A 25,340-nucleotide genomic window follows, 5' to 3' on the forward strand; every position below is an offset into this window, starting at 1 on the left:
GCACTAAGGAACAGATTTCCAAAAGGTCAAGAGATATCAAAAATGTCAACCCAAGAAGAAACTTAATGAACAAAGCACAGTATATTCCACAGTAATTTGTGATGTAACTCTAGGCAAATGTTACATTTCAGCACTTTCAGCTATAAACACTTTGCAGTGTCTGCAGAGTGTATATGTAAGCTCACTGTTAAAAACATCATCCATCAAGATGAGTAACAACAGGGCCAAATGTGGCTCTTTACAATGAATTAAAGTTAATTGAGTTCCACTATGCAGATGACAGGATGCTTTCAGACGTTGATTTATGTTATGATTAGTCATGCTCGTCAGTTGAACCCCGACCTCAGGATGCATATAAAACAGCAGGAAGTTTACACAAGCCCCAATTTATAAGTGACGGGTGACACAGGACCAGTATACCTTCCCTGTTTCTGCCATCCAGGCACTCTAATCTGATAAATGGGCCTTTGTTTCACATTAATTTGTACATTATGTGGATGTAGGTCTGCGCAATATAAAGACATCTTTCCTGAGTCTGTGTATTTATTGAGAAACTTCAAAAGGATAAAGTCATAAGAAAGAGTGTGTGACATTATTAATCAAGTGAATCCATAAAAAGTGAAATCAGTTTATTTTTTTCAAACTGGAAACACGTACGAATAAATAGTTTGTGGGCATATTTTCAGAACTTTATAATCTTGGTATTCAGGAATGGAATTTGCTGGTGAATATAGCCGAGATTAACGCAGAGAAAAAGCAAAACCAAAATATTGTAATGAAGTGGAAAACAAGCCACAATTTTTGGAATGACAGTATATCTGGGAACATATCGTGTTTAGAATGGAGCCTCATTGTGCTTCCAGTGTAAAAAAAAAAAAAAAAAAAAGCTGCATGAAATCAGCTTTTATCCAGTAATGATACAGATGACACATTGTTTGATTCAACATTTTCTGAGTATGAAACATTCGTAAAGCTGTAACACATGATATTAGTAGCTGCAGAATTTGTTACTTTTAAAAGAGGGGATTTTTTTTTGGGTGTTCCTGTGAAGGTTTCAGTTGAAGAGCAAGAGTGGAGGAGTGTATTCTCTTAGTGATGGGCCTGTGTAGTGTTCACTAAATAATAAAAAGGAGCTGCTGTGCACCAGGTGTTACAAGGCCAAGACATACTGAAACCATGACCTACAAGCTGACACATAATTAGGGCCTCTTCTTGTACTATATGCTTCCTCCCACAGGTGAATGGCTTTGGTGGGTGTCTGGAGGCTGGTTGTTAGAGGTGAATGGCGGGTGAAGGTGAATGAAAGAAAGCAAGCAGATCTTCTGGGACTGAATAGTTCGAGGTGGGTATCTGGGAACTGAAGGTTCATGGTTTACGGTGAGTGGTTGCTGGGATTGCAGCCCCCGTAGTGAAGTCTTGGGTGTCTCAAAGGGTTTGCAGTCACCTTCCAGTTCTAGCACATGGGAACTGACATCATGCATCTGTGTCTAATGCCAGGGTCGGGTAAGGGATACAACTTGACCCTTGGCCTTTGGTGAAACTCAGCCATTCGTCATGGATCAGGGGGCTCTGGCTCCTGGCACATCTGTTCATAATACAGGTAGCGTGTGGGGGCTGCAGCTTCCATGAATCCGAACAATCTGCTGATGTATATAAATTGATGGCAGTTGAGCCATGTTCTTCTAGAGAGACCCTGGCTCTCAGTCTAATGAGGCTGTATATCCTTTGAGTTCTAGCCACTCTGAGACAGACAGTACTGACCTTTGAACTTTGAAAAATCCAAAAGAATCTTGACTAGATGCGTTGAGAGATAGTTGAAAACGCCAATTCAACCGGAGGGTTATTCTAGCCCATTGATGCTTACAGAATCCATCCATCCTTACACTTCAAACATTGCCATGATTGTTGCAAAGTTACCCATTTAGCTGTCCGCTGGTGTTTAAAATGATGCCTTTAGGGAACTTCAGGTGTTTACATTGTCTAAGATAGATGATGCAAGCTCCCTTTAGCTTAAAAACTCATGACACGTAACATTTTGTTTGGATATCTGTAATACCCGACTTCCATATACTGTATTCTCACAACAGCTGGTCACAAAACAGAAAATGTTCCTCATACACTCGATGTCGGATCAGAGAAGGAAATTATATTAAAAGCCTTTATTTAGTTGGGCATATTGGTCAAAACACTGACCAGTGTTGACCCCAGAGATAGTTTCTCCACCAGCTATTTGGAGACCTGATGAAGACCCAGTTTGTGTTTTAACCAATGTGCCTCACTAAATAAAGGCTTTTAATATTGTAACGGACTGGGTGACATGTTAAGGTTTTACTGTTGTTACGAGTGTCGCTGTGCTCGAAAGTTATTAGTTCAGTTAAAGATAAGAATGACTACTTGCCTGCGGTTGCTGAGATAGTGAACGTAACCCTATCACAGCTTAGTAGCTGTGAAGTCTGTCAGTCACTCCAGCTACCTGTGACAATGATTTGGCATTAGCTACGGCTCACAGTAGCCTGTGTACAGTTCAACAGTATATTAAGAAAAAACCAAAAGAATGTTTTCTTTTCTTGAGTCAGCTTCAGTTGAGGCTGAAGACTACAAGTTTGAAAATGAAAAAAAATCTGGGAGTGTGGATTTACCAGACGTCTGTAGCCTACTCTTCATCTCTACTTGAGGCTAGCGGTTCAAGGCTGGATTAGCCGCCACCAGCATAACACAACCGAACCTCCGGCAAACTGTCAGGGTTATAGTTGCATTGTGGATAACGTAGATGCCAGGTTTTGTCAAAGAGGAAGAATGCCTGGAATTAAAAAAATACTTTTTCTCTGGTTCTCCTGCGTCAGTTTTTATACATTGGCCATCGTGAGTGTTAAAGGATTGCAATAGTAAATCAGTGGAGTACTCTTTTAAGGTTCCCTGGACTAAGGGTCTTGAGCTTTTCCTTCTTCTTTGCACTCTCATCCTGCTTTTGATCAAAACCATTCACACCATTAACAGTCACTGTGTTTTGACTTGTCCAGGGAGTCGCAGCAACAGCAGAAAATCTGCATCTTCTCAATTTCTCGACTCGGTCAGGGAGGTCAACCTGTGATTGACACCAGGTCGTTGATAGACAGGTGACCTCTGACCTTTAATGAAGGCTCAATCGGACAATCATGAACCTTCAGAATTGACTCTGACATGATCTCCTTAAAGCTGGGAACGCCCACAGAATATATATTGCCATCAACCGCATTGAACACAGCGGTAGCTATCGAGTGACCTTGTTGCACTGAGCTGATTCATGGAAACAAAGCCCCATGGAGAGCCCCTGTTTACCTGATTGAAATTCCTGTGGAGGAGCTGCATGGAGATCTGAAGTCAGAGCAGTGATCGACAATGACAGTCAAATTGCAGGAATTCAGATGAAGATAAAAACAAATATCATTCCCCCCTCGAGCAGACTTTTATCTCTGTCTCCATCCTAAACTATCTGCTTAAGTCATGCAAATTATGATAAATGGCACTGGGGTGGAATGTGCTTGTTGCAGCACGCTTTATTCTTTTCCTTATGAGGATTTTTCCAATTGGTATGTTGTGTCTCATCAGTATCAATCACTGAGGGTGTTTACTTTCAAAGTAATCACTGTAGATCTTATCACAGTTTTGATTCAAAAACCACATCAGCCACACTGCTGGTCTGAGAGTTTAACTGGAGGTTAAACCAACATTTTTTGACAAGACCAGCACAAAATAAACCAAACATGAAAAAACTTTTCCTATCAGCTGATTCTGCTCAGAGCATTTTTTTTTTTTTTTGGTCAAACATTTATGCATTTGTTAATGATAATATTTACCTATTATTACATTTTCAAGCACCATCTTTCATTATCAATTGTTATTTTTCTACTTCTAGATGCAGTCATGTTTTATAATCCAAACAATTCACAGCTGTAGGCTGTACGCCTAATGGTATTTTTTACTGTAAAAAAGAGAAGAGATGGACACAGTGACAATTCAGGGAAATGAGGGATGAAATTCAATAAAATGCAGCAGAAGGCACAGTAACAAGATGGGAACTGGCATGGCAAGTTGATGAGCTGTAGCTGACAGGCCGAAATGGATTTGCCTCTCCGTGATGATGATGTTGAACGAGAAAGAAAAGCTGGATGGGTGGAAGTGTCTTGGGTGTAGCATAATGTACCATCTTTTTCTGCTCAATCTTCAAGTCTGTCTTTGTCTCGCTGGCATGCTCATCATTAAAATAACTTATTTAGCTGATAGCATCTGCTGAGTGGAATGTGTGTTTGCACTGTGAATAGCAGTCTTTCAGTATAAGGAGCCTGGAAGGATATAGAGAATTAAATGAGTTCATATATTTGGAGATAAACCCACCCCACAATTTTATGCTTGAAACACATTTCTAATCAATCTACATTTTCTGAAATGAGGGAGTTTTTGTTACTGGCTTAGATCACAAACATGAGCACGGCCTGCCTCTTTAAATACCTGAATCATTTTGTAGTTTGTTGAACATCTTAGTGCTTTTTAAAAGATGTTAAGTTAGTTAACATTCAGGCGTAAACAGAAGAATGATCCCCCTAATTTCCAAAACAGAATTGAAAAGTCATATTTATATTGGCTCTTTGGTGAAAGGCAGGAGTTGCAGTAGCAGTATAACCTGCTGGAAACAGCATGACTAGTCAGCTAATTGTCCATCATTTTCCTAACACTGCATCGCCTTTACCCTTTTTTCCTGCTCTCGAGCTCATTTAAAGCCATGTACCATCATTCCCATCCAGTTTTGGTTCTGCATGCAGTTATACGAGCAACAGTAAACCAAAAAAGCTACGATCAGACTCCCATAAAAGAGGTTAATCCAATTGTTTCTCAATTTTGAGTACCCACATAGTATATAGAACTCCTACTGACAACCTCCCGCATTGTTTTCTATCGAGCCAACCTTGGCAGAAATATTCTAGAGGTGAAGTATATAAAACAGTAGCCAGACTTATTATTGACCTGTCAGACCTAATTTTCCTGATTCTAAAGCTTTCCCCTGATTTCCCTGGGACTTTTTGCCCTCTGCTCAGGCAATTGTAAAAGGCCTCACTATCTATTATCAACATGGAGCAAAATCAGCTACTGTATTCTTCAACATCAAGGACGTCATCTCCTCAGTCTGGATGAATTTACATCAACAACCTGGATGAACCAGATGTTCTCAAGACCTCACTTACAGCAAACTGCTGGGGCTCACCGCATACAGAACTCTACTGCTTTCTCTTTTCTAGCCTCGTCAAACTCTCTCAAGATCTCCAAGCATACTTCTACTTTCTAAGTTTACCTGGAAGGAAAAAGTTTCTTCAAGTGACAATCTGGACTACGCTGTCACTGTCTCAAATTGCTTACCCCCTGGTTCAAATTTACTTACTTACAGCTTTCACTGGGGACACACCACTGCCTCCTTAAAACTCCAGTCTGCACCCAATCCTTTCTCCTGACAACCCCCATCTTCATACTCAACTCCACAGCTGCCTCCGTAGCTATCAAACATCATATACTCGACAACCTGAAATGATATCCAACACTTTCAGCCTTCCAAAAAAAACCTCATTTCTATGGCCACTACCTGTGCACTAGCACTGTCACCACTGCCTACCGGCGAGACATCCCCATCTCAGTGGCTAGCAGCTCTCCCAAACCTGTCATTGTTACAACCTCTCCACTCTCCAGCAAGTCCAATATTCCAGGTTTTGCATTCAGGACTCTCCTCCCAGCAGCTGTCACTCGCCCGAGTCCAACCACCCGTTCCAAAATCGGAGTCTCTTGGGCTGGTTGTCTCATCGTGTCTAATTCCAATGTGATCAGCATATCCAGACTATGAGCCAAATATCCACGCACTCAACACTGCTGGTCTCCCAGCACTCTATTTTTCAGTTTTCGAAAAATCCCAGCTACCCTGGCATGTTGTTCTGTTAATCATTTGAATGCTGTCCAGCCTTTATGAAAAGCTATGTTTCGATTAATGCTGCCTCGTGCAACGGGGGTTTAATCCAACATTATCATATTGTATTTTACATTGAACAATAATTCTTCTCACGGTCTTGTAATCTGAGGACATTTTTTTCCCAATTTAAATGAAACCCATGCCCCTGGGCGAGTTGTCCTGTACTTCACTATAAAAAGAAACTCCGCCGTTATTTTAAACTCCAAGCAAGATCGAAAAGTTTCCAAAAAATACCAAGTGTGTCCAGTTTAAAGGCAGCGAATATGAATATACATATGCATATGCATATAAAACGATATACAAGACACTTGTGTTTTTTTCTTGTTATGTGATGATGCAGACATGAGAAAGGACATCTTGGATTTGAATCATTTCATTCCATAATGACATTACATAGCCTCAATCAAGCTTCCGAACAAATTGATGCAGAATACAGTACATATGTGTGGAAAAAAACCTTTTTGTTTTCTTTAAACTTGATAGCTACTTAAGAGGAAACCTAAACCCAAATTCAAGAAGATAGATGTAATCTGCCTGACCTCTAAAGACAGGTAAGAACGGTTTAAAGCATTACAGTGTCTGTATCAGAAAATCAGAAGCATGCATCAAGAAATTATCATCACAGAGCATTGCTATCTCTTGATACTGAGTTGTATATATATATGGAAAATTGCTTAGAGACCACTAAACAACACATAAATCTAACACGAGGCTTGTAAATCTGCCTCTGAAAGCCACAACTGCTTAACAGTGGTTTTCTTTATGTGTAAGTTAATCAAGTTTATTAAAAAGACTAATAAACTTGTGACTGTGGATGATGTACTGACTCTATTAAGTCTATTAAGATCTCATTGTTAAACTCCATCCTACTGTGGAGCTCAGTATGACCTACAGTACAGCAGCTAGACAAGAAGCAGGAAGTGGGATAAATCGTAACCAGATTCCATTAGTTCCCCTTTAGAAGTTAATGCCTCGAGGACGAGAACTTTTAATTTGATTTATTATTTCAATCACCTACTGAGATGGAAGTGTGGAAGACAGGAAATGGATGTGCAGTGATGGGAGAGGAGACCCACATGAGGAATCACTATATTCCACATGAGGAATATAGTGTGTCCGGTAGAACAGGGACAGACGGGTTCCACACTGGCCATCGTCTTACTATGGCGCTCGATTTCCAAGTCAAAAATAGCACAGACATGGTCTCGTCGTTTCTACTAAACACAGACGTTGTGCTGCAAGTTTACAAGCATAGTTCAGCTGTGTTGAATTAGGAGAAAAGTTGTTGGTTTGAAAGAACCCTGATAAACATTTACTTATTTTTAGTTGCTGACATTTTCATGTATTGAATTATGGTCAGACCACATCAAAACCCAATTACGTTTACCTCACCCTTCTCCAGTTGACAAACAAATCCAGTGTGGGATATTAACAGTGACATCCGGTTAAACTGTCCAGTTACTAGAAATTAATGGACACCTGCTAGCCAATCAGAACGAGGAATCTTCAGTTGCCACTGTATCATTTTAAATAACTCATTTTCATTTACTGCTTCTTAGAATCTGCTGTGTCTTACATGCCTGTCCCCCGTAAGCCTAACTGCTTGTTCAACAAGAGCATGTGAGCTGACCCCTGTCTTTTGGTTGAGTAATGTATTCATCATGTACATTTCGATTAATACCTTTGCTTCGTTTGAGATGTTTTCATTCAAGTATTCAGGTGGCTGTGTCTGAAATAACTCCCTATCACTCCTAACTATACAGTACGGTGCACTATATTTACTGTCTGCCAATTTAGTTGACTGTCCAAACTCTTGAGTGTGAAAAGTATGCACTTTATTGTGAGTTATTCATTGTGTTTGGTTTCTCGTTTGCTGTAGTTTGAATGGGGATTTCGTGAACATGTGCTCCACCAGGTGCTGGCATGTTTCCACATTGTCCAGATATGCTGGTGTTGGCAAAAATGGACTGTACCAAATGGGATTGAGGGAGGGGGAGTTGGTTCTTCTCTTTGTATTTTGTTTTTCCCTCCAGCCCAAGTAACAGTAACACTTGCCTGGATGTAATGTTGTAGAGGTCTTTATTTACATTTAAAAGCCTAAATGAAAAATTATTGTTGCTAAGTGACTCAGCAGCTTTAATTGTTTAGTCTCTTGCTAATGTGTAGGTGGTTTTGAACTTGAGATATTTAAGGCTGTTGTTTAATTGAGAAGGGTTTTGTAGGCAGGGACAGGGTTTTTTTTCCTTGTTTAAGCAATTGTGGCTTTGTAATATGTGTATATAGCAAGACTGGAAAATAGCTAAAAAAAAATAAATAAATAAATCTCTTGTTGTTGTTGGTGCTCCCAGCCTCTCAGAAATGCACCGACTGATATCGATACCTAACTGAGTGACAACATTTGTTTCTGGGTGTGGTTTAGCTTTGGAAAAGCTTAGTAAGTGGAAAACTAGTAAGTGGACAAATGAGTCATTTTAATGAGTTCCCCAACCGTTTCCTTCCTTGTGCTCATCACCAGCATGTCTGTCCTCTCCTTTCTCGCCTCCCTGTAGTGGCCTTTTTCTCTCCGCTGGACCCTCTGTCTGATCTACAGCGTGAGGCTCTGCGCCACTGATGTCCATCTCTTATGGAAATGACCCTCTCACAAATAGAGTCACACTCCGACTCAGTTTTCAGCCCCCAGTCACTCCACATTACAGAGTAGAGGACGACCTTAGCGGGGCAGACTCCATCACCGCATAGCACTGTATTCGCACAGTAATGTATGCATTCCAGCTGATGCCTTGACAGTGAGAAAGCGGTGCAGGGAGAGTTCTCTCAAACTGTTTTGACACAGAGCGTGACTCCGGCAGAATTCCCCACCTCTTTTCTGCAGGGGCTGCTAAAACTCTTGATTAATCTCTCAGAGAGAGCGGCTGAAAGTGAAGGACGCTGCCTATTCCTGTTTAGCATTTATCAGATTTGCCCTTTGGTACCTGGCAGCTAATTAGCGCTCCCATTATTCACATCGCTGCCTTTTTTGTTTTTCCGCACTTTCACGGGCTCACAGAAGTGTCAGCCACAAGTATACACTGGCTGCACAGATGGAATGAACATATGCAAAATCGGAGCAGCTGCCCTGATGGGGAAAATATAATCTGGTTCCATTTGTAGAAGAAACATTTGCAGCACACAAACCACTGAATTAGTGTTTCAATCACGCACCGGGCTGGAAAATGACACTCTGCTTGTCTCCCTAATATTTGAATAGTCATTATCAAGCCATCATCATCCTGCTAATTCAGATGTCTTGCTGTATTACGTTGACGGGAAGGTGTATGACTGCACGCTTTGCAAGTTTAATAGGTTGGATTAAATGGACCACTTTATTACTATACAAGATACCCTCTCAGGCAGATTCTTTCAGTCCATTAAGCTCCTTCAGAATAGATCTCTCAACACTGATGCCCGGCCGTTCTGAAATTCAAAATATTTGTGTATATATAGGTTATTTATTTTTTCAATGAGTGAGGGGGAGATGGAATTTATTAGGAATTCCTGAAAAGAGTTTTTTTTTTTTTTTTTATGCCATAAAACGTGTCGGGGGGGGGGGTATTTTTAAAGTAATTTATCAAGAAAAACTACAACATTTACTGGTTCCAACTTCTTAAATGTAAATATTAACCAGTTTTCTCTGTCACTTCAAGGAAGACCTCACATTGTGCTCTGGTAATTTGGGATGCATATTTTTAGCTATTTTCTGACATTTATAGACTAGATGATTCAGCAGTAAATCAAAACACTAGCAAACAGATTAACAGAGGATGAAAAATAATCATTAGTTGTGATCAACCAAAGCTTAAAATGCCTGTGATCATTCCCTCACCAATTCTGCGGGGTTACGCAGAAGAAAAATTAGCTAAGAAGCACACAAACCACAGATGAAAACTTTGGTCATGGTCCACTCATCTTGGCTAACCAGCTTGTGAGCTTTCCTGGTTGTTTGAGCGTCATTGGATCTCCTGTATTTGGTTGATCACGTTTCTTGCAGTCAGACTCGCCAGGAAAAGGCAGGTGGTGGAAGTATATTAGTGTGTTACAGTTGACCCAGGGACGAGACGTTTGTCTTACCATGTGCATACATATGCATGCGGTGTGGGGAGCATCACAGGACGGGCCTCCCCTGACCTTTCGCCTGCACATTTAACATCCATGTGACAAATGAGAAACATCTGCAGCGCCCATCAAGGGAGAGGTTGTTCAAAGGTGTGTGACACTGCAGCTCGGACGTTGCATGACCGGAGTGTTTCTGACCTGAGACAAACATCATTTCTGGAAATAACCTGAAGAACATTTGAACACACACCTTTTTTGAGGATTTACAATCACTAACTCTGAGACATAGTCCCTTACATTCATGGTTCCTGTCAGGCGTTACACCTGTCTGGTATTTGTTAGACCCTCTTTGGCTCACCACACTCATTAAGTTAATTTACTGCCGAAGCTCTGTCATGGGGATGGTAAAGGATACGCCTCATCTCTATTTCGCTCTGACCCACCTCTTTCCGTTCTTCTTCTTCCTCTCCACCAATGACGAGCACGCGATCGGGCCCAATGAAAAAACCCTGCATCGCTCTAGTGAACCATCCTGACACTTTAATTGGAGAGGCGTAAATCAGGCTCCATTGTCAAGGAGAGGGCTAATTATTTCCTCCTGTCTGAGCCACCAGTGATTCCCTCTTTCCTTCCGTTTTCTACTTTCTCTCCGTCACGCACGTTTCACGCACGCCCTTCCCCTTTCTTTCTTCCCTGAGCTGTGATTTAACAATCAGCTCCACTTTTTACCTTAAAGCCGAGGTGCCGAAGTGTAACATCCTACACATTCTGGCTCATACCTGCAGTGAATCTACATGTGACACTCAAGCTCAGGAGTAACACAAATGCATCCATTCATGAAAATGCAAACGGAGCTACTTCCTCTCTCTGGAGCTCAGTATGGAAATAGAGTCAAATCAAAGGCATCGTGGTAATATAGACTGTAGCATTCATTTATCCAGCAAAGCCAAGTCTTCCTAGACTCCTGACTCCTCTGGTTTGAAGCTACACATCTCTATTGGAAGAAGCATTTATATTGATGCAGGCTTGGAATGGTTTAGACACTTGGCATATCATTTTTAGCTCCCTGTGCTGAGCAAGCTTTCCCCAATGAGCCCATTTAAAGCAACTGTGTGTTAACTGTAACTTTTTTTCACAAAGGTCTGAACATGATATCTACAATTGGGGTTTGCATGCTCCTGGTTTGAAACAGAGCATGCTTCTCTCAACAAAACCATATCCACATAGTTTTTTCATGGCCGACCACATCGGATGAAGAATGTCCTATGTGATTACTTTACTTCACTATCCATCCTGATGATGAAGTTCATCATTTCTGTGGCAAGACTACTAAAGGAGGACGATTGGATATACTGAATGGCAAGGGCAGTTTGAGAAGCAGTGCATGCAATGCAAAGGAAAGAGGAACAACTCGGCTGTTTCTAGCCATGCTAGCTGCGTGGCTCCAGGGATGGCAGGGTTGGTCTGTTGGTCAGTCCATCGCACTGGTCCGGACAGAAATATCTCTACTGTACTACTGGATGGATTGTCGTGGAATTTGGTGCATTCATTGTGTCCACCGGGTGACGCCTACTGACTTTGGTAATTCTTTGACTTTCACCTCCCAATCTGTCCTAATGACTTGCTGATCAACTTACTTTTCCCTCTAGAGCCACCACGACGTTGGCATTTGTGATTTTAAGCAAGATGTCTCGACATCCTTCTGATAGATTGTCATGAAACTTTATACAGACATTCATGTTCCCCTGAAGATATAATTTTGGTGATTCCCCTAATATTTCCTCTAGTGCCATCACTGGGTCAAAATTTAAATCTTTCCATCACTTTAGTATTTGGTCAGAACCAGTGTCAGTCCCCTCTGCCTCAGCTCTACTTTGAATTTAGTTTGCTGATGTTAGCATTTAGCTCACTCAGACCACCGCTGTGCCTCAGTGCAGGCTTAGAGAGTAGGTAGCATGGCTGTAGACTCTTGGTCTTAGTTTAAGCATTTTCAGTGTGAAACTCCATATCCGAGCTGTGTTTCCCTGCATGATGTAATGTAGCCTGGCTCTTAAATGGTTACAGCAAATACTTACAAGATGATTCATAAAAGTTAATTAGCAGATGAAAAAAGTCATGGCTGTAAAATGGTCTGATTTCATTCATACCATGGAAGGAAAATTAGATCATGGCCATTTGATCATCCAACCATTAAAACCAGTCTCAGTCCTGAGTGTGTTTGACCTTTCAGGCGTCACCTTTTTCGGGCTTCTCTCTCTCTCTCTCTGTGAGTCTTCCACCTCTTATGTTTTGAACTGTACATGTTCAAGTGATCTGCTTGCTGTCTAGTTAACAGAGGGAGGGAGGGAGGACGATCATGTAAGGGGGGGGGGGGCTTGAATCGAGAGTGTGTAATAGGACACCAGCCCTCTCTGTCTTTTCACTCTCCTCCCTCTTTCCTCTCCTCTCTCCTCTCCTCTCCCCTGTGCTCTGTCTCTATCTCTCTCTCTCTCTCTCTCTCTCTCAGTCAAGCCTTCTCTGTGAGCACTTAGATGGAATAGCAGCATTTTTCTTCTTTGGTGTCACAAGAGGAGACTGGAAACAAGGTGTTTTTAAAAGGGGGATAAATAAGACCCAGGTTTGGTTTGGCTTCTTCAAGCAGGAACAACACTGGAGAAAGCTCCTGAAAGGTGAGTCCTGGACCACGGGCTGATCTTAATCCTTTCTCTATAAGAACGTGGTTTACCTGCTGTACCGTACGAAGGCGTACTGTACTGAGGCAGGATGCAGAGAAGAGGTGGTAGGCTTGAGGCGAACAGGTGCAGAGTCCCACCAGTGAGAATTGGTGAGGATAGCTGAAGTAAACGCAATCCGACTATTTCGGAGTCTGCCAAATTTAACACATTTCACTTGCTGCGCTTTAAAAATCTTGTGTAATATTACATCAGATCACTGTGTCATGCTTTATTTCCTGCATGTGCTTTGGGGCTACTGTCTATTTTAAATACACAATAAATTTCCAGAATATGAGTCATGACTATGTTGCAATTGCTGTGGTATCCTGAAGCTGGCAAAAACTGAAAATTGGCGTTTTTTTTTAATGGTTCTTTGGTTCAGTGAATATTTTTACACAACTTTATTCCATAAAACTGTTTCTTCTCTGCTTTAAGCTTTAACCAACCGTTGCCTTTTTATTATAAAAAGCAGTTATTTAATAATGTGTAGAGGATTATCCAGTAACACAGGGTGTGAATGCTGCGATCACAAGATTTGTATATGTTGTTTAATCAGTTGCTCTAAAGTTTAAATACTTGAAATACACACTCTCAGCTACGCCTGCTAGTCATGTGTGTGAGGGAATGTGTGGCTGTAACAGAGCCACTGACAACTGAATGGCAGGGTGTGGTAGGAACACACACCATCCTATTAGAGTCGGGGCAGAGAGCAACTTGTTTACCATTTTAGATTGTAATTCTTGTTCTCCAGTCTCGGAAGAATTAGACCAAAATACTAAATGATTTAGTCTGTCAAACCTAAATCCAGAAGTTTGTCACCCTCAATTTCCTGTCGCTAAATTGTGTTCATGTGTTAAAAGCATTAACATGAGCAAATGGGAGCCAAACAATCACAGACCCAGTTTGGAAAATGAGATAAAAAAAGGCTACTTGCTCAAACAGCTCTGCAGTTTTCTGCTTTAATCAATGTTTTGGAGCTGTGCCTCTGAAAAAGTGAGATGGAAAATTCATTAGGCTGCCAGCCAAGGAATGCACAATAAACACAATTATCATTACACCCCACTGGAAATATAACTCTCCACTCACTCAGGCTGACCTCCTTTTGTGGAGAGGCATTTAATTGCCGTCCCAGAGATTCCTGGCAGACTCAGCGCTGGAAGTTCTGGACTTTGAGGAGCTCACCGATATTAATTCAAGCATTTATTTTGTTCATGGCAACAAACAGTAAAACACCTATTACTGGCCGATCGTTTGTTCCAGGCGAGCATTACGGTGCTCCACAAGAGAGAGACAGAGAGTGGCGCTGAGTGCATTCATTCAAAGAAATGAAGGTGTTTGTGAAACTAAGGAAGTCTAAACCTGATCCGGTGGGATGTCATAAGATGCTCAGAAGGTGACTAACTCCCTTGTCGATGAGTTTAGCAGCTGTGAGACCAGCATTTCCATGGCCGAGCCTCCCAATGGGAGATCACCCACCTCCCCGAGCATGCGAGGAGGGGAAGTTCAACAGTTTAAAGGGTTGAGTCACTTTTATGATTAAAATTAGATTATATTTCACACTTCCTGGTATCTCAACCCTAACGCCATGCAAGATAAGTCAATATGGGACAATTCTGAAAAACACCAGACTACATTCGATTGCAACATTTTTTTTTTTTTTTAAGCCCAATTCTGATGTTTTTAAAATCCTGGCTTTCTACAATAGCGGCACATGACAGCATGGTTATAGGTTAGGGAAAGAGCATGGTAATGGCAAATAAACTATAGCTATGAGCTGTGGTTAGGATGAGACAACAAAAACACCTGGTTTAGGTTAGGGAAAGATTGTGGTTAAAGTAAATCACGTGGCGTGCACGACAATCAAAGCTGTAAGACTCTTAAGGGCTAAAAGAGGAGCCAGTTTGTCGAGTTTAAAACATAAAATGTGGACTTGTGATTTGACTTGGACTTGACTGCTGTGAGGCAAAAAGGATTAAAGACTCAAGTTTGACCTGGAAAAATTGTGGAACAGTAAAGTTTTAAAAAATACGGTGACAGGGGAGTCTGGCATGACCATACCCCATGAATATTTACACACAAATGCTGTGTCATTTTTAAAAAACTTGGAAGTGACTTGCATTTTGCCTATGAAGACTTGAGACCTGATGTGGATTTGCCCCAAAACACTAAAAAAACTGCTCCATTCACCTCTATTGTTTTGGGATGAAAGCAGTGAGGGCCTCCTCAAAACCTTAGCAAATCAAGACAAAGCTATTTTCATGACTAGATGCCACTAGAGGCAAGTGAGGAAAATTTGTTTTTTGTCATTTCGGTGAACCAACCCCTTAGGAATTGGGGACAGAAGCCAGAATAAGACAAGGGCTGAGCCTCGGGACAGGGCTAGAGCAGCAAACGCCCAAGCTCAAGGAGGCTCTGAGGGAGTGTTTTTGTGTGTGTGTGTGTGTGTGTGTGTGTGTGTGTGTGTGTGTGTGTGTGTGTGTGTGTGTGTGTGTGTGTGTGTGTGTGGATGATGCAGTGGGAGAGCGGCTGCAGTAGAGCGGCCGGGGCCGTCTGGTTAAACCCCATGCTGTTTTATTTCTCTCGAGCGCGGCCAAAGAGATCCCATTCCTCTGCAGTTCTCCATATGTTATCCCTTTTGCAAATGAACAGTAGAATTTCACCTCTGCTGTGTATCAGTCACGCTACACTCCAGCACACACACACACCCTTAGCTCAACCTATTTGTACACTACACCCTAAACTGAAATTTTCATAGCAATAATGCAGCTTTCTTATCTCTGGGCCATTAATTTTTCATTGCCCATCTATAAGCCATGAGAGCATGGATCCACCCTCTTCTAAAAACATGTTTTTTCTCTTAGCATGCGAAAGGGTGGTTTTTAAATCTAGTGCAGTGCGATTTTTCCGCAGCTCAGGTAGGGTAGCAGCCAGTTTGGGTGGTCAAAACAGCCAAGTCTTTCTCCAGCAGTGGAGTTTTGCATTGCAGAAGTTCGCGTCCCGCGGCCGGTACAGTACCTGCCCCTATCAATAATTGAGCTACTCTTGTCCTGTTATGGAAACTGCACAAGAGGAGGCTGAGGGGAGCGTATCTCCGGCAGCTCTTTTGTGCAGATTTAACTCATTCATATTTAAGAGGGTACATCTGTAAGGATATAGTAAGGGATTGGATTTAACAGACATGCTGTGCTCTCATCTGTGTCTTCATTCAGTGCAGTTTGGCCTACGCTGTACTTCATAAGTCAGCATTTCTGGGCCTGTCAGACTGATGATTTACCTGTAAAATATATCATGGGTTGTTTTCTAGCAAAGTTAATTATCCTAATAGCAATGGATGGTATTGCACTTAAATTAAGTAAATATTCTCAATGACACTCTCACGTGAATATATTATTCTGTTAACTGCCGCCTCCCAGTAAGCACCGATTTAGTCATATCATGATTAAAGCACCTACGTGCACAACTTGTATGAGATTACATCATCAAGTAATCTGTTGAAATATAAGACAAACCTGGTGCTTTGGTTTTACGGCAACTTCAACTTCGTCACCTCCTTTCCAGATGCAGCAGATACAGTGGCTGTTCTTAGTGAAAAAAGCTAGGATAAACTCACTTTATGCTATACCTGCACAGCACCAAAGAGCAGACAGACGAAGCTGGCGACTGAAGAGCCAGATATTTCCATCTGGAAATAATGCAGACCAAACCAGAGCTACAAGGAGAGATATTCACCAGGCATCAAGAAACATGACTCCAAATGAATGATAATGTTGCTCTGTATTTGTCGGACGTGTAGATAAGAAACTGTTGGTCATCACAGCGTTTACGAGGTAATAATGAGTCACTGGCAATGTGTTTATAGTTTGTTCCTCTGCCAAAATGTCAATTAATATTGATTTAAACGATATTTCAAGTTGTAATACAGCCCTGTCATTTAGCAAAAAACACTTTACAACAAACTTTGCCCAATTTTTAACCTAGATTTCTTTTTGAGGTACGTTTCAGGTAGATTTCTTTCATGAAAGCTCTTCTGGTACACAATGTGTGATTAGCCGAAATGGCAGTTTGTTGGGAATACACTGAAGACGTGGCTTGTAAGTTTTAGCGGTGATTTTAACAACGGCTGAAGAGGCAAAAGTGGGTAAAACTCAACACTTTGGAATTAGCTTTTTTGGTCAACTTATAATGGTATGATTTCCAAAAGTGAGGGAAACTTTCGCTCAAAATCCCTGATTTTCTCTCCAAACAGCCTCCAACAGGCAGTGGTGACTGGACGCATTTCCTGAGCGGCGCAGTCATGGGCAAGCCGGAGGGGTTGGCCAGGCCACCTCTGGTGTCAGCTGTGGCACTTTCCCTCCTGGCTCTCTCGCTCCTCTCCACCGGGGTCTCCAGCCTCCCACAGCCTCTGCCCAGAGTCTTCCTTTCCTTCGAGGGTAAGAAGAAATAACAAACGTGCTCCCCTGAAATGAATGGAAACCATCAACTTGGCCTTTGTCTGCTTGTTGTTTTTTGCTGCAGATACAATGAGGTTGTGCTGATGCCATGTGTTTAGTGCGCTAATGCCAAACAAATGTATGATAATCAAGGCTAGCCAGGGGCTTTATCATTATGGAATTAGTATACATCTTGACAAAACTTTGCAGATCTTATGCAACCATGCTGTTTTTTTTAATTTTTTTTTAAATCAGATTCATCTTTGATGTGATAGCTTGAAAGATTTCAAACTATGTACGGCCTTGAAGCTCTATTCTGGACAGTGCATGTCCATACATTGTCCTGCTGTGTGTAAGCAGAAAGTCAAACCTCTGCAGGAGGTGGCACTGCTTGTCAGAACTATCCTCAATCTGTTCCTAGTTAAAATTTAATCACACCACTCTGTACTGCAGGCCTGTGGGTATTGTTGCTGCCTGTGGATTTGATTCTCTTGTTTTATTTAATTTCTTTTGACATAGATTATTTTATGAATTTTTGATGTTCCCTCGAAATGAGAGTGTACTTTAAGGGTAAGCAGGCTGAGCATTTGTGCGTGTGTCTGTGTGTGGGTGTGTGTGTGTGTGTGATCGCATGAGTCAGTGTGGGCGAGCTGGCTGATCACCCGTGCCCCTGCACTGTGAGTGGCGCAGTAACCTTTTTGCATCGACTGGATAGTGTGCAGGGGGCTGACGGAGACGTTTGATCACCTTTCACTACCTCTCGCGGTGGATTAGGCAGCGCGGAGCAGCTGAGGCTGTCCGTCAGTAAGGTTCCTGCATTGATACGCTTAGAAAAAGTCTTACAATGTGAGGCTGAAGCAGCTGTACTTCTTTTTTGTTTTTTTTTCTTCAATCCTCAGGCTGTAACTAAATTTGCCTTACTTGTGCCACGTCTTTTCCCAGTTTGGACTCAGTCTGTCCTTTATACGCTTCAGTGTTCTCTTCTGTCTTTCTTTCTGGTTTGTTCTTTCAGTTTCCTTTGATTTTTCTCATTCTAAATATTTACTCATGGTCCAGTCTGTTTCTCCTCTACACACCGTGTGAGCTGTTAAATATGACAGCTTAGACCATCACTATCCCAAAAACCATCACTATCTTGCGTTTTGTCCCCTCCAGTCACATTATTCTCTCACTCCTCGCTCCGCAGTTTTTCTAAATAGCCATTTTAAAAGGTCAAAGGTGACCATGCTGAAAATGAGCCAATCCCTATAATCCTGGAACACTCCATTCCCTTTCTAAGTGAGGATTAGATTTGAGCTGTGTTACTTACAGTAAGCGTGTTTCACCTCAGGGAGGACCATAAAAGGAGAGTTTGATAATGTTGCACTCGTTCTTTAACAGACTCTGGAATTTATTTTTAATCAATGTTTATCTGTATGATGAGGTAAATGTGTGTGTTTTACTGTGCTGTAATAACCCAAGGATGCATTTAGGTGAATTTATGAGTAAAGAGCCGTGGACAATGAGTTGTGAAGTAGAAGGATGTTTATTCAAAGCTAACAGCCAACCTCGGGTTTGAATTTACACTCTAACTTTGATTTAGCACCTTAACTTAGTACAGTAGGTGCACATTTTATTTTTTGAGTTACAAAACATTTTTGAACTGAGGAGGATGAGCGTCACAGCTCCCTCTCGGCTGCAGGAGGGAGTTCAGCATGAGTGAGCACCAGATGTAGGGAGACTCTTAAGGCGTAAATTGGAGGCTCAATTCTCCTATAAACACTGGTCTTCACCGAGGGGGAAAAATTTCAGGGAGTCCTGGTTCCATCCGAGGTAGCCAGAAAGATGACTGAAGAGCCATAGAAGAAGACTGGAAGAGCGGTGTCCCGGAGGGGAGGAAAGCGCAGGTGTTTTGGCACCTGCTGGGTGGCCAAAAGGTTAGTCCTGGAGTCGGAATTCTTCTGCCGCCAGATGGGAAAACCTTTTAATAATTAGGAGCTGGAACTAACTAAATCAAGAAAATAAACTACTGAGTGAGACGCTCGTGTTGTACAGAGATGAGGGCGCTTGAATATCCTCCCCCCTTTTCCTACTTGTGTCACTGCTGAAATCCAATCCAGGGGTAATGCAGGTTCACGGGACTCCTGGCGTAGCCTCCCGTCCTGCGGAGAAGTTGCTGCCTCTGACATTCCTCTTTCCCTCACTCTGTTTACTCTTGTGTTCTAGAGGTGAACGCAGCCAGACCACAATTAAAACCGCATAATAAACAGTGAGAAATGCAAGTAACCCAAATAATAAACTCTCAAGCAGTGCCTTTCCCTTCCGTGCCTCGGATAATAAAACACAGGCCCCCTTTGTCACTGCAAAACTATTCAGGGATACCCAGTGTGATAAAAGATAATAACTCCTCAACATTTATTTTGACCTGTGTCAGGTTTCTTCAAGGATAGCCAAGCTCGACTGGAAAATCATTTTAATAACTTCAAATAAAGGCATTCCAACTAACCTAATCCATTACATTGCAAAATTTTGCCTTTCGTTCATGACGCGTTCACGACCTCACTTGAACGACGAGCTAAAATTACCGTTACCTTTATACACGATTCTATAGTGTCAAATACAAAATGCATCCACACTTTGCTTTATAAATGATTTGGTTTCATAGTTACCTGTTCAGTGCGGCCCGCTAGTTTCCTCCGTGTTTCGCGTTAGCAACGAGTGTAACAGTAGCCATGGGGCATGCGATGGGTCAGTTGGAATACAAGGTACAGCCTATTACTTGCATGAAATTTGAATTCAAACAGATCACTAAAGATAATTTTTTTCCCCCAAATTCAAACTGTACTTCGAAGTAGAAGGGTAAAAGTGACAGCCCTTGTCCAAATGCATTATTACCATCTCGTCACATCGAAGGGATTTAGCAGCCTTGTTGTCAGTCACACTCCTATTCAACCAAACTCTGGGGGCTGGAATTTTAGGTTAATACTTGTTTGGTACCATCCAAACTGCTTCTGTCACACAGAGTAGGAGTAATTGTTAACTCCTTAAAGCTGTTAGAAAACTTTTTAGTGCAATTTGTAATCTTGCCTCTGGTTAGATATTCACTCATTTTAATCAAAAGTTTACCTATTGTATTATTATTTAATTTAGGAAGAAAGTCTTGTAGCCCTGCTTGCATTTAGACAATATTTAACATTTGAGATCTTTGGCTTCTTTTGTCAAATATAAAAAAGGTTTTGTAGGGTAAAAGAAGTTTCTTTTCCTCATAGTGAGGTTTTGGAAAATGTATCGGTACTTGTATCGATACCCAACCCTAGTATGAATCCACATCTTAAAAGCTCTAGCTAATGACACTAATGGTGAGTTACAGTGTGTCTACCTTTGATATATTGAGATGACAGATGGGATTAACATGAAGCTGCTGTTCATTTAAGACACTGTCAAAACAGATTCCAGATTTTTTGAGAACATACTGAATTAATAGACACAATAAGCCACTGTTTAAGTAGTTGTTATATTATTGTGTAGTATTAAAACTGCCATATTACCTCCTGCAAATACAATAACAACCATACTGATTTTGTATGCTGTTAACTGTGAGAAGAGTGTTTTTCCAAACAGGCTAACACTGCGGAGCACAGCATATTTAATATGCTGCTTATTGGTTCTGCTACTGTATCCAAGGTTCGCCCTGCCGTTGCCAAAATGCCATTCCAGGAATGGTGGGATCAACAACTCAGCCTCATTTATCCCTTCAGTTGGCAGTTGGGGCAGTGGTCCGTGTTCATGATCAGGATCATTTAACCTCATCAGTGGTCTCAACCTGTTCTGGCAAACCTCCAGTATTCAATACAGTATTAATTTAGAAATATATACAGTGTTAACGTCAAACCATGAAAGATGTTTATTTGAAAGTGAACAGGCCTTTGCATGCTTTTGTGTGGATGTAGATCTTTGCACACACACGTTTGGCTGAAAGCCTGGTTAAGACATAGTAGAGATTGATTAAGATGATGTCTGTGGTTTAATGAGCACTCCCTCACACTGGCATGAGCCACATGGGCTTCATTCACAGCCTGAACCGAACCAGGCGTGGAGATCAGGAACCAGGTTTCAGAGAGCGGATACACCGGATCGGTCCTTGCTTTTATCATGCCTCATTACTACCTCCACTCCCCATTATTCATACAGGAGTGATACTGTTTATACACTATAGGTGGACGTTAGTCTTTTAAGGATGTTTATTTGGTGGTGAGGGTTTTCAGGAGTGTGTGCATGTCAGTAAGTCGGAGAGTGCACGTATTTGCTCGTGGTAAGTGCCTCATTGTTCATTCCTTGACTTGATTGAATTTCAGTTACAAAGCATTCTGCTGAATCATTCTTAAATTCATGTGGTTTTCCAGCTTCGCAAGTTACATACAGATATGAAACAAAATCTACAAGCTATTTTGCTGCTAAGAACATAACTCAAATACTTGAATCTTGAGGCAACCATGACTTGTTTAAGATTTTCATTAATCTGAAAAATACATTACTTACTGTGTTTTCCGAATTCCTTGAAGAGATCTGTCGAGCCAAGGTAGTCTTAGCTGATCATGTATCAACCTCTTGTAAGGTAATGTCTCAGCTTTAAATCCAATATGAGTGGAAGAAAGAATAATCTGATGCACATGGCCTTCTTTTCCTTAAGGTTTAACTACTTATAATGAATCATATCACTTTTCTCAGCACTTAGATGGATTTTATGGAAGTGTATTTAAATGGGCTGTTTAATGAATCCAGCGATGCAGACAACAGACTTGTATGGGTAACGGTATGTAGTGGTCTTTTGTGGTCAGCCAAAGGGCAAAGAGTAAAAGATCAATGCTGACACGTGGCCAGAAGCTGACTAGGAGGTCTTTCTCTCTGTGCGCTCAGATGAATTCTTTTCTAACATAAAACAGCTTCCCGCCTCTGTCTTACATTAGACCTCCACATTAGCATCTCCCCTTTACAGAGGTAAACATAATAAAGCCTTTTAAGTAAAATCAGTGATGCTCTGTGATTACAGGAAATTTTTGGCAGTGCAAAGCATAGGCCCGTCAAAGCTGTTGGCAAGGACATACAGCGACATGCTACAAATTGCTATAGGTTAGCGTCACATGTGTGTGTCTGCTCTGAGCCTGAATACTGTTGTACACATGGCATGAAGAGAGCTATTTCTCGATATGTGTATGCACTTTCCCCAGACTAATGTGCTAAGATGTCCATCTAATCACCTGAGTTGCAGAATGGACATTTTCTGCAGGAGGGTTAGCGAGTGCAACGATCTCCAACTTGCTTTGGGGCAAGCAGCGTGTGAGATGTTTGACAGCTCCTCTGTCAGCCTGTCTTTCTCTGTTTGTCTCTGTGTTTAGCCATTCCTGTGTCTGACCTTGCTACCCCTGTTGAATGTTTTATTATTCTTCCACTGCAACATGTTGAAAGGTAATCAATAGCCATCAATATGAACAGAGACAGAGGCTCTTCAAGGATAGCCAAGGTCAACTGGAAAATCCTTGGGTTGGAGTTTGGCGTTATCTCAAATCCGTAACCAATTCTTATTAAACCATTTTTGCACATTTGTTTGTACTTCTTCCTCTTTTGTGTAATATATATTGTAAGCTTGGGTTATGAAATTGTTCAATACCTACTTTTTTTGTAGAGTTGTCGAGTACTGCTTGACATAGCAGAGGTAAAAAAAAAGGCATTTGCTATCTATCAGACAGATTCCTTTTCCATTATTGGAAATATTTTATGACATGAATTGATTCTCTTTAAGCAGCTGGATCAAAGGATTATGTAAACAACCTTTTTTCCTGGAGTGCACAGCCAACTCCAAAAGTTTAAACAGGTGCATATATTCATTGTTGCCCTCACAGCAAATCTTCATCTTCACTCAACACCAAAGAAACAACCCCATGACCTCAGTGACATCGTGTCACACAGGAAGTGTAGCTTTTTTTTAAAAAAATGACAGGGTATCAGCCTTGAATATGGCAGAGAAGAAGAGTCCCACCTGGTTGAGCTTTCTTTTTACTTTTGCTGTTCTCCATGACTAGCAAATACATCATCTCCAAGAACCCTCAGACACATAGCTCCTGCTAGCCTCCCCTTACTCTGAGAGTCTCTACAAGAGCCTCAGTGACAGTAAAATAACAGATTTACCGTCTTGCTGGAGGTGAGCGGTAACTAGAGGCTCCTGGTGTGTGCAGGTGAGAGGTCAAGGCTAAAAGACAGGGCTGCTGATGGGACGGGTTGGTTCTGTGTGAAAGATCAACTGCCGGTGACATGTGAAGGGGAGGCCAGGTGCTAATTGGGGCATTGGTAACGCAAAATAGCTGCCTGGCGGAGCAGCATGATGGACAGGTTGTCATCTCAAGTTTCAACTCCTACAGGGAATATTAGCCAACACCTTAGCAGGTCAGCCATGCATTGAAGCAGTTGACATTGGTGCTGGATAACATCACTCTGCACAAACGCATACACATAGCCGAGGGAGAAAATACATTCAGGGCTCACATGTCCGGAGTGAAGCAGACGATACATCGTGAAAGAAGGCATACATAAGCGCTCCGGCATTCTGTGTGGTCATATGATTCTCATTACGAATGTGTGGATATAGATAATTGGTGACAGACAACAATTGGGAAACTAATGAGATGCATTATATAAGAAGTCTTCCCTCTCTGAACAAACGCTGGCATCTGTCCATGACAAGTAGTTGCAGTACAGTAAATTTGTACATGCTGTTTGCATTTTGAGTGCTGAGTGCAGCCTGCCTGGGAATGTGGAGTATGTCTGTTGGACAGACAATCGGACGACTCTGTCAGCCAGTGCGAGACGTCCTGGGTGGTCTGCTCACACTGAAAGGACACCTTAACTTCCCTTCTGCCATATGTATGCGCCACCAGTCATTACTGTATGCCATTGGGCTGAGACCCCCAGGAGAATGGATGGCCGTGTGGGCAAAAGTCATTTTTTATCTGGAGAGGGGCCTGTCAGTTGCCAGGTTAAGTACTTTATTGGCGTAGCATGTATGAGTGGGCCAATGCTGTGTCGGGTAAGTGCAGCCATCTAGAACTGAACCCAAGAGCTCTTAGTATTGTCTGGACAAAGAGCAATGGTATTTGGCACCAGGTTTGAAGTCAGAAACCTATTCCATCTTGTGAGGAGAGCTGAATTGCGAGGGGGCAGTATAAGCCCTTGCTTCAATATTTATCAAGATGGGTGTTTGGGGTCCTCCCAGGCTGCCCCTGACAACCACAGAACAGATTCTCCTTGAGCTGAATGGAAAGCAAGCCTCACTAGCATGGAGTTAATTTATTCATGCTGGCCTTTCAGGTAGAAAGCCAGTTGATTAGGGCTGATTTGCATGGGAGACACTAAGGTTGGTTTGTAATTGGCCCACTGTCGGACCCTTAAGTGTTAATTAGGCGCAAGGACCTTTTGGCTTGTGTTCAGACACTGGTGTTAATCAAAAAAAAAGCTACACACTCCAGACTCCCAGTCAATTTTGTTGAAGCTATTCACCCGTACTTCATAATGGCTCAGCTAATGTTCTGACAAAATAATCCCATATTGTTGCTCCATGCTGATTTTATTACCTTTTCAAGTAGACAGAAAAGTTTCTGAAGATGGATTTTTATGAGATGACTCCTTCATTTGGCAAACAGAAGGGGGAATCTTACAAACTACAGCTGTGTTTTTCAGTGTTAACCACTTTTCTGCCACCACATTTCCCTTCAAAATAAATCATCATGCCACAGTGTTTCCTTTCGTGTTCTGCCGCATTGTGCTATATCGCGACAAATTGGAAGAAGACGCTAAGGCTGTTCAAGTGGCACCAGCTTAGTCAGTTGGCATCGGCCTCTGAAATGTCAGACCCAGGCAGTCCAAAACTACAGTTGCCTCTCTCATAAAGATCCCACATTCTTTCCAGCCACTGTGAAGCTCTAATCTTTACAATGCTGCATTACAACAAATCATTCCTTGTATGGACATCCCAAACCGGAACCACAGAGACGTTGTTTGCTGAATGATTTGCTGTAAAACTTTGTTATTTGATCACGCGAACAATTTTGGAGTCCAAGTCTGTCAGAAAGTCTTATGGGGTTT

General features: G+C 41.8%; 1 protein-coding gene across 1 annotated transcript in view; it reads left to right on the plus strand.

Annotated features, from left to right (window-relative positions):
* Positions 1 to 12,599: 12,599 nt before the first annotated feature.
* Positions 12,600 to 25,340, plus strand: part of sema3c (sema domain, immunoglobulin domain (Ig), short basic domain, secreted, (semaphorin) 3C) — a 41,225-nt gene continuing 28,484 nt past the window's right edge. Inside the window, exons 1-2 of the mRNA XM_040144849.1 lie at positions 12,600 to 12,750; positions 17,042 to 17,225. Of these exons, the coding sequence (XP_040000783.1) occupies positions 17,090 to 17,225 (136 nt within the window). The 5' untranslated portion in view covers positions 12,600 to 12,750; positions 17,042 to 17,089. The remainder of the gene's footprint in view (positions 12,751 to 17,041; positions 17,226 to 25,340) is intronic.

This window comes from Xiphias gladius, chromosome 2, assembly GCF_016859285.1.
Source record: "Xiphias gladius isolate SHS-SW01 ecotype Sanya breed wild chromosome 2, ASM1685928v1, whole genome shotgun sequence".
In the NCBI taxonomy this organism is placed as follows: domain Eukaryota; kingdom Metazoa; phylum Chordata; class Actinopteri; order Istiophoriformes; family Xiphiidae; genus Xiphias; species Xiphias gladius.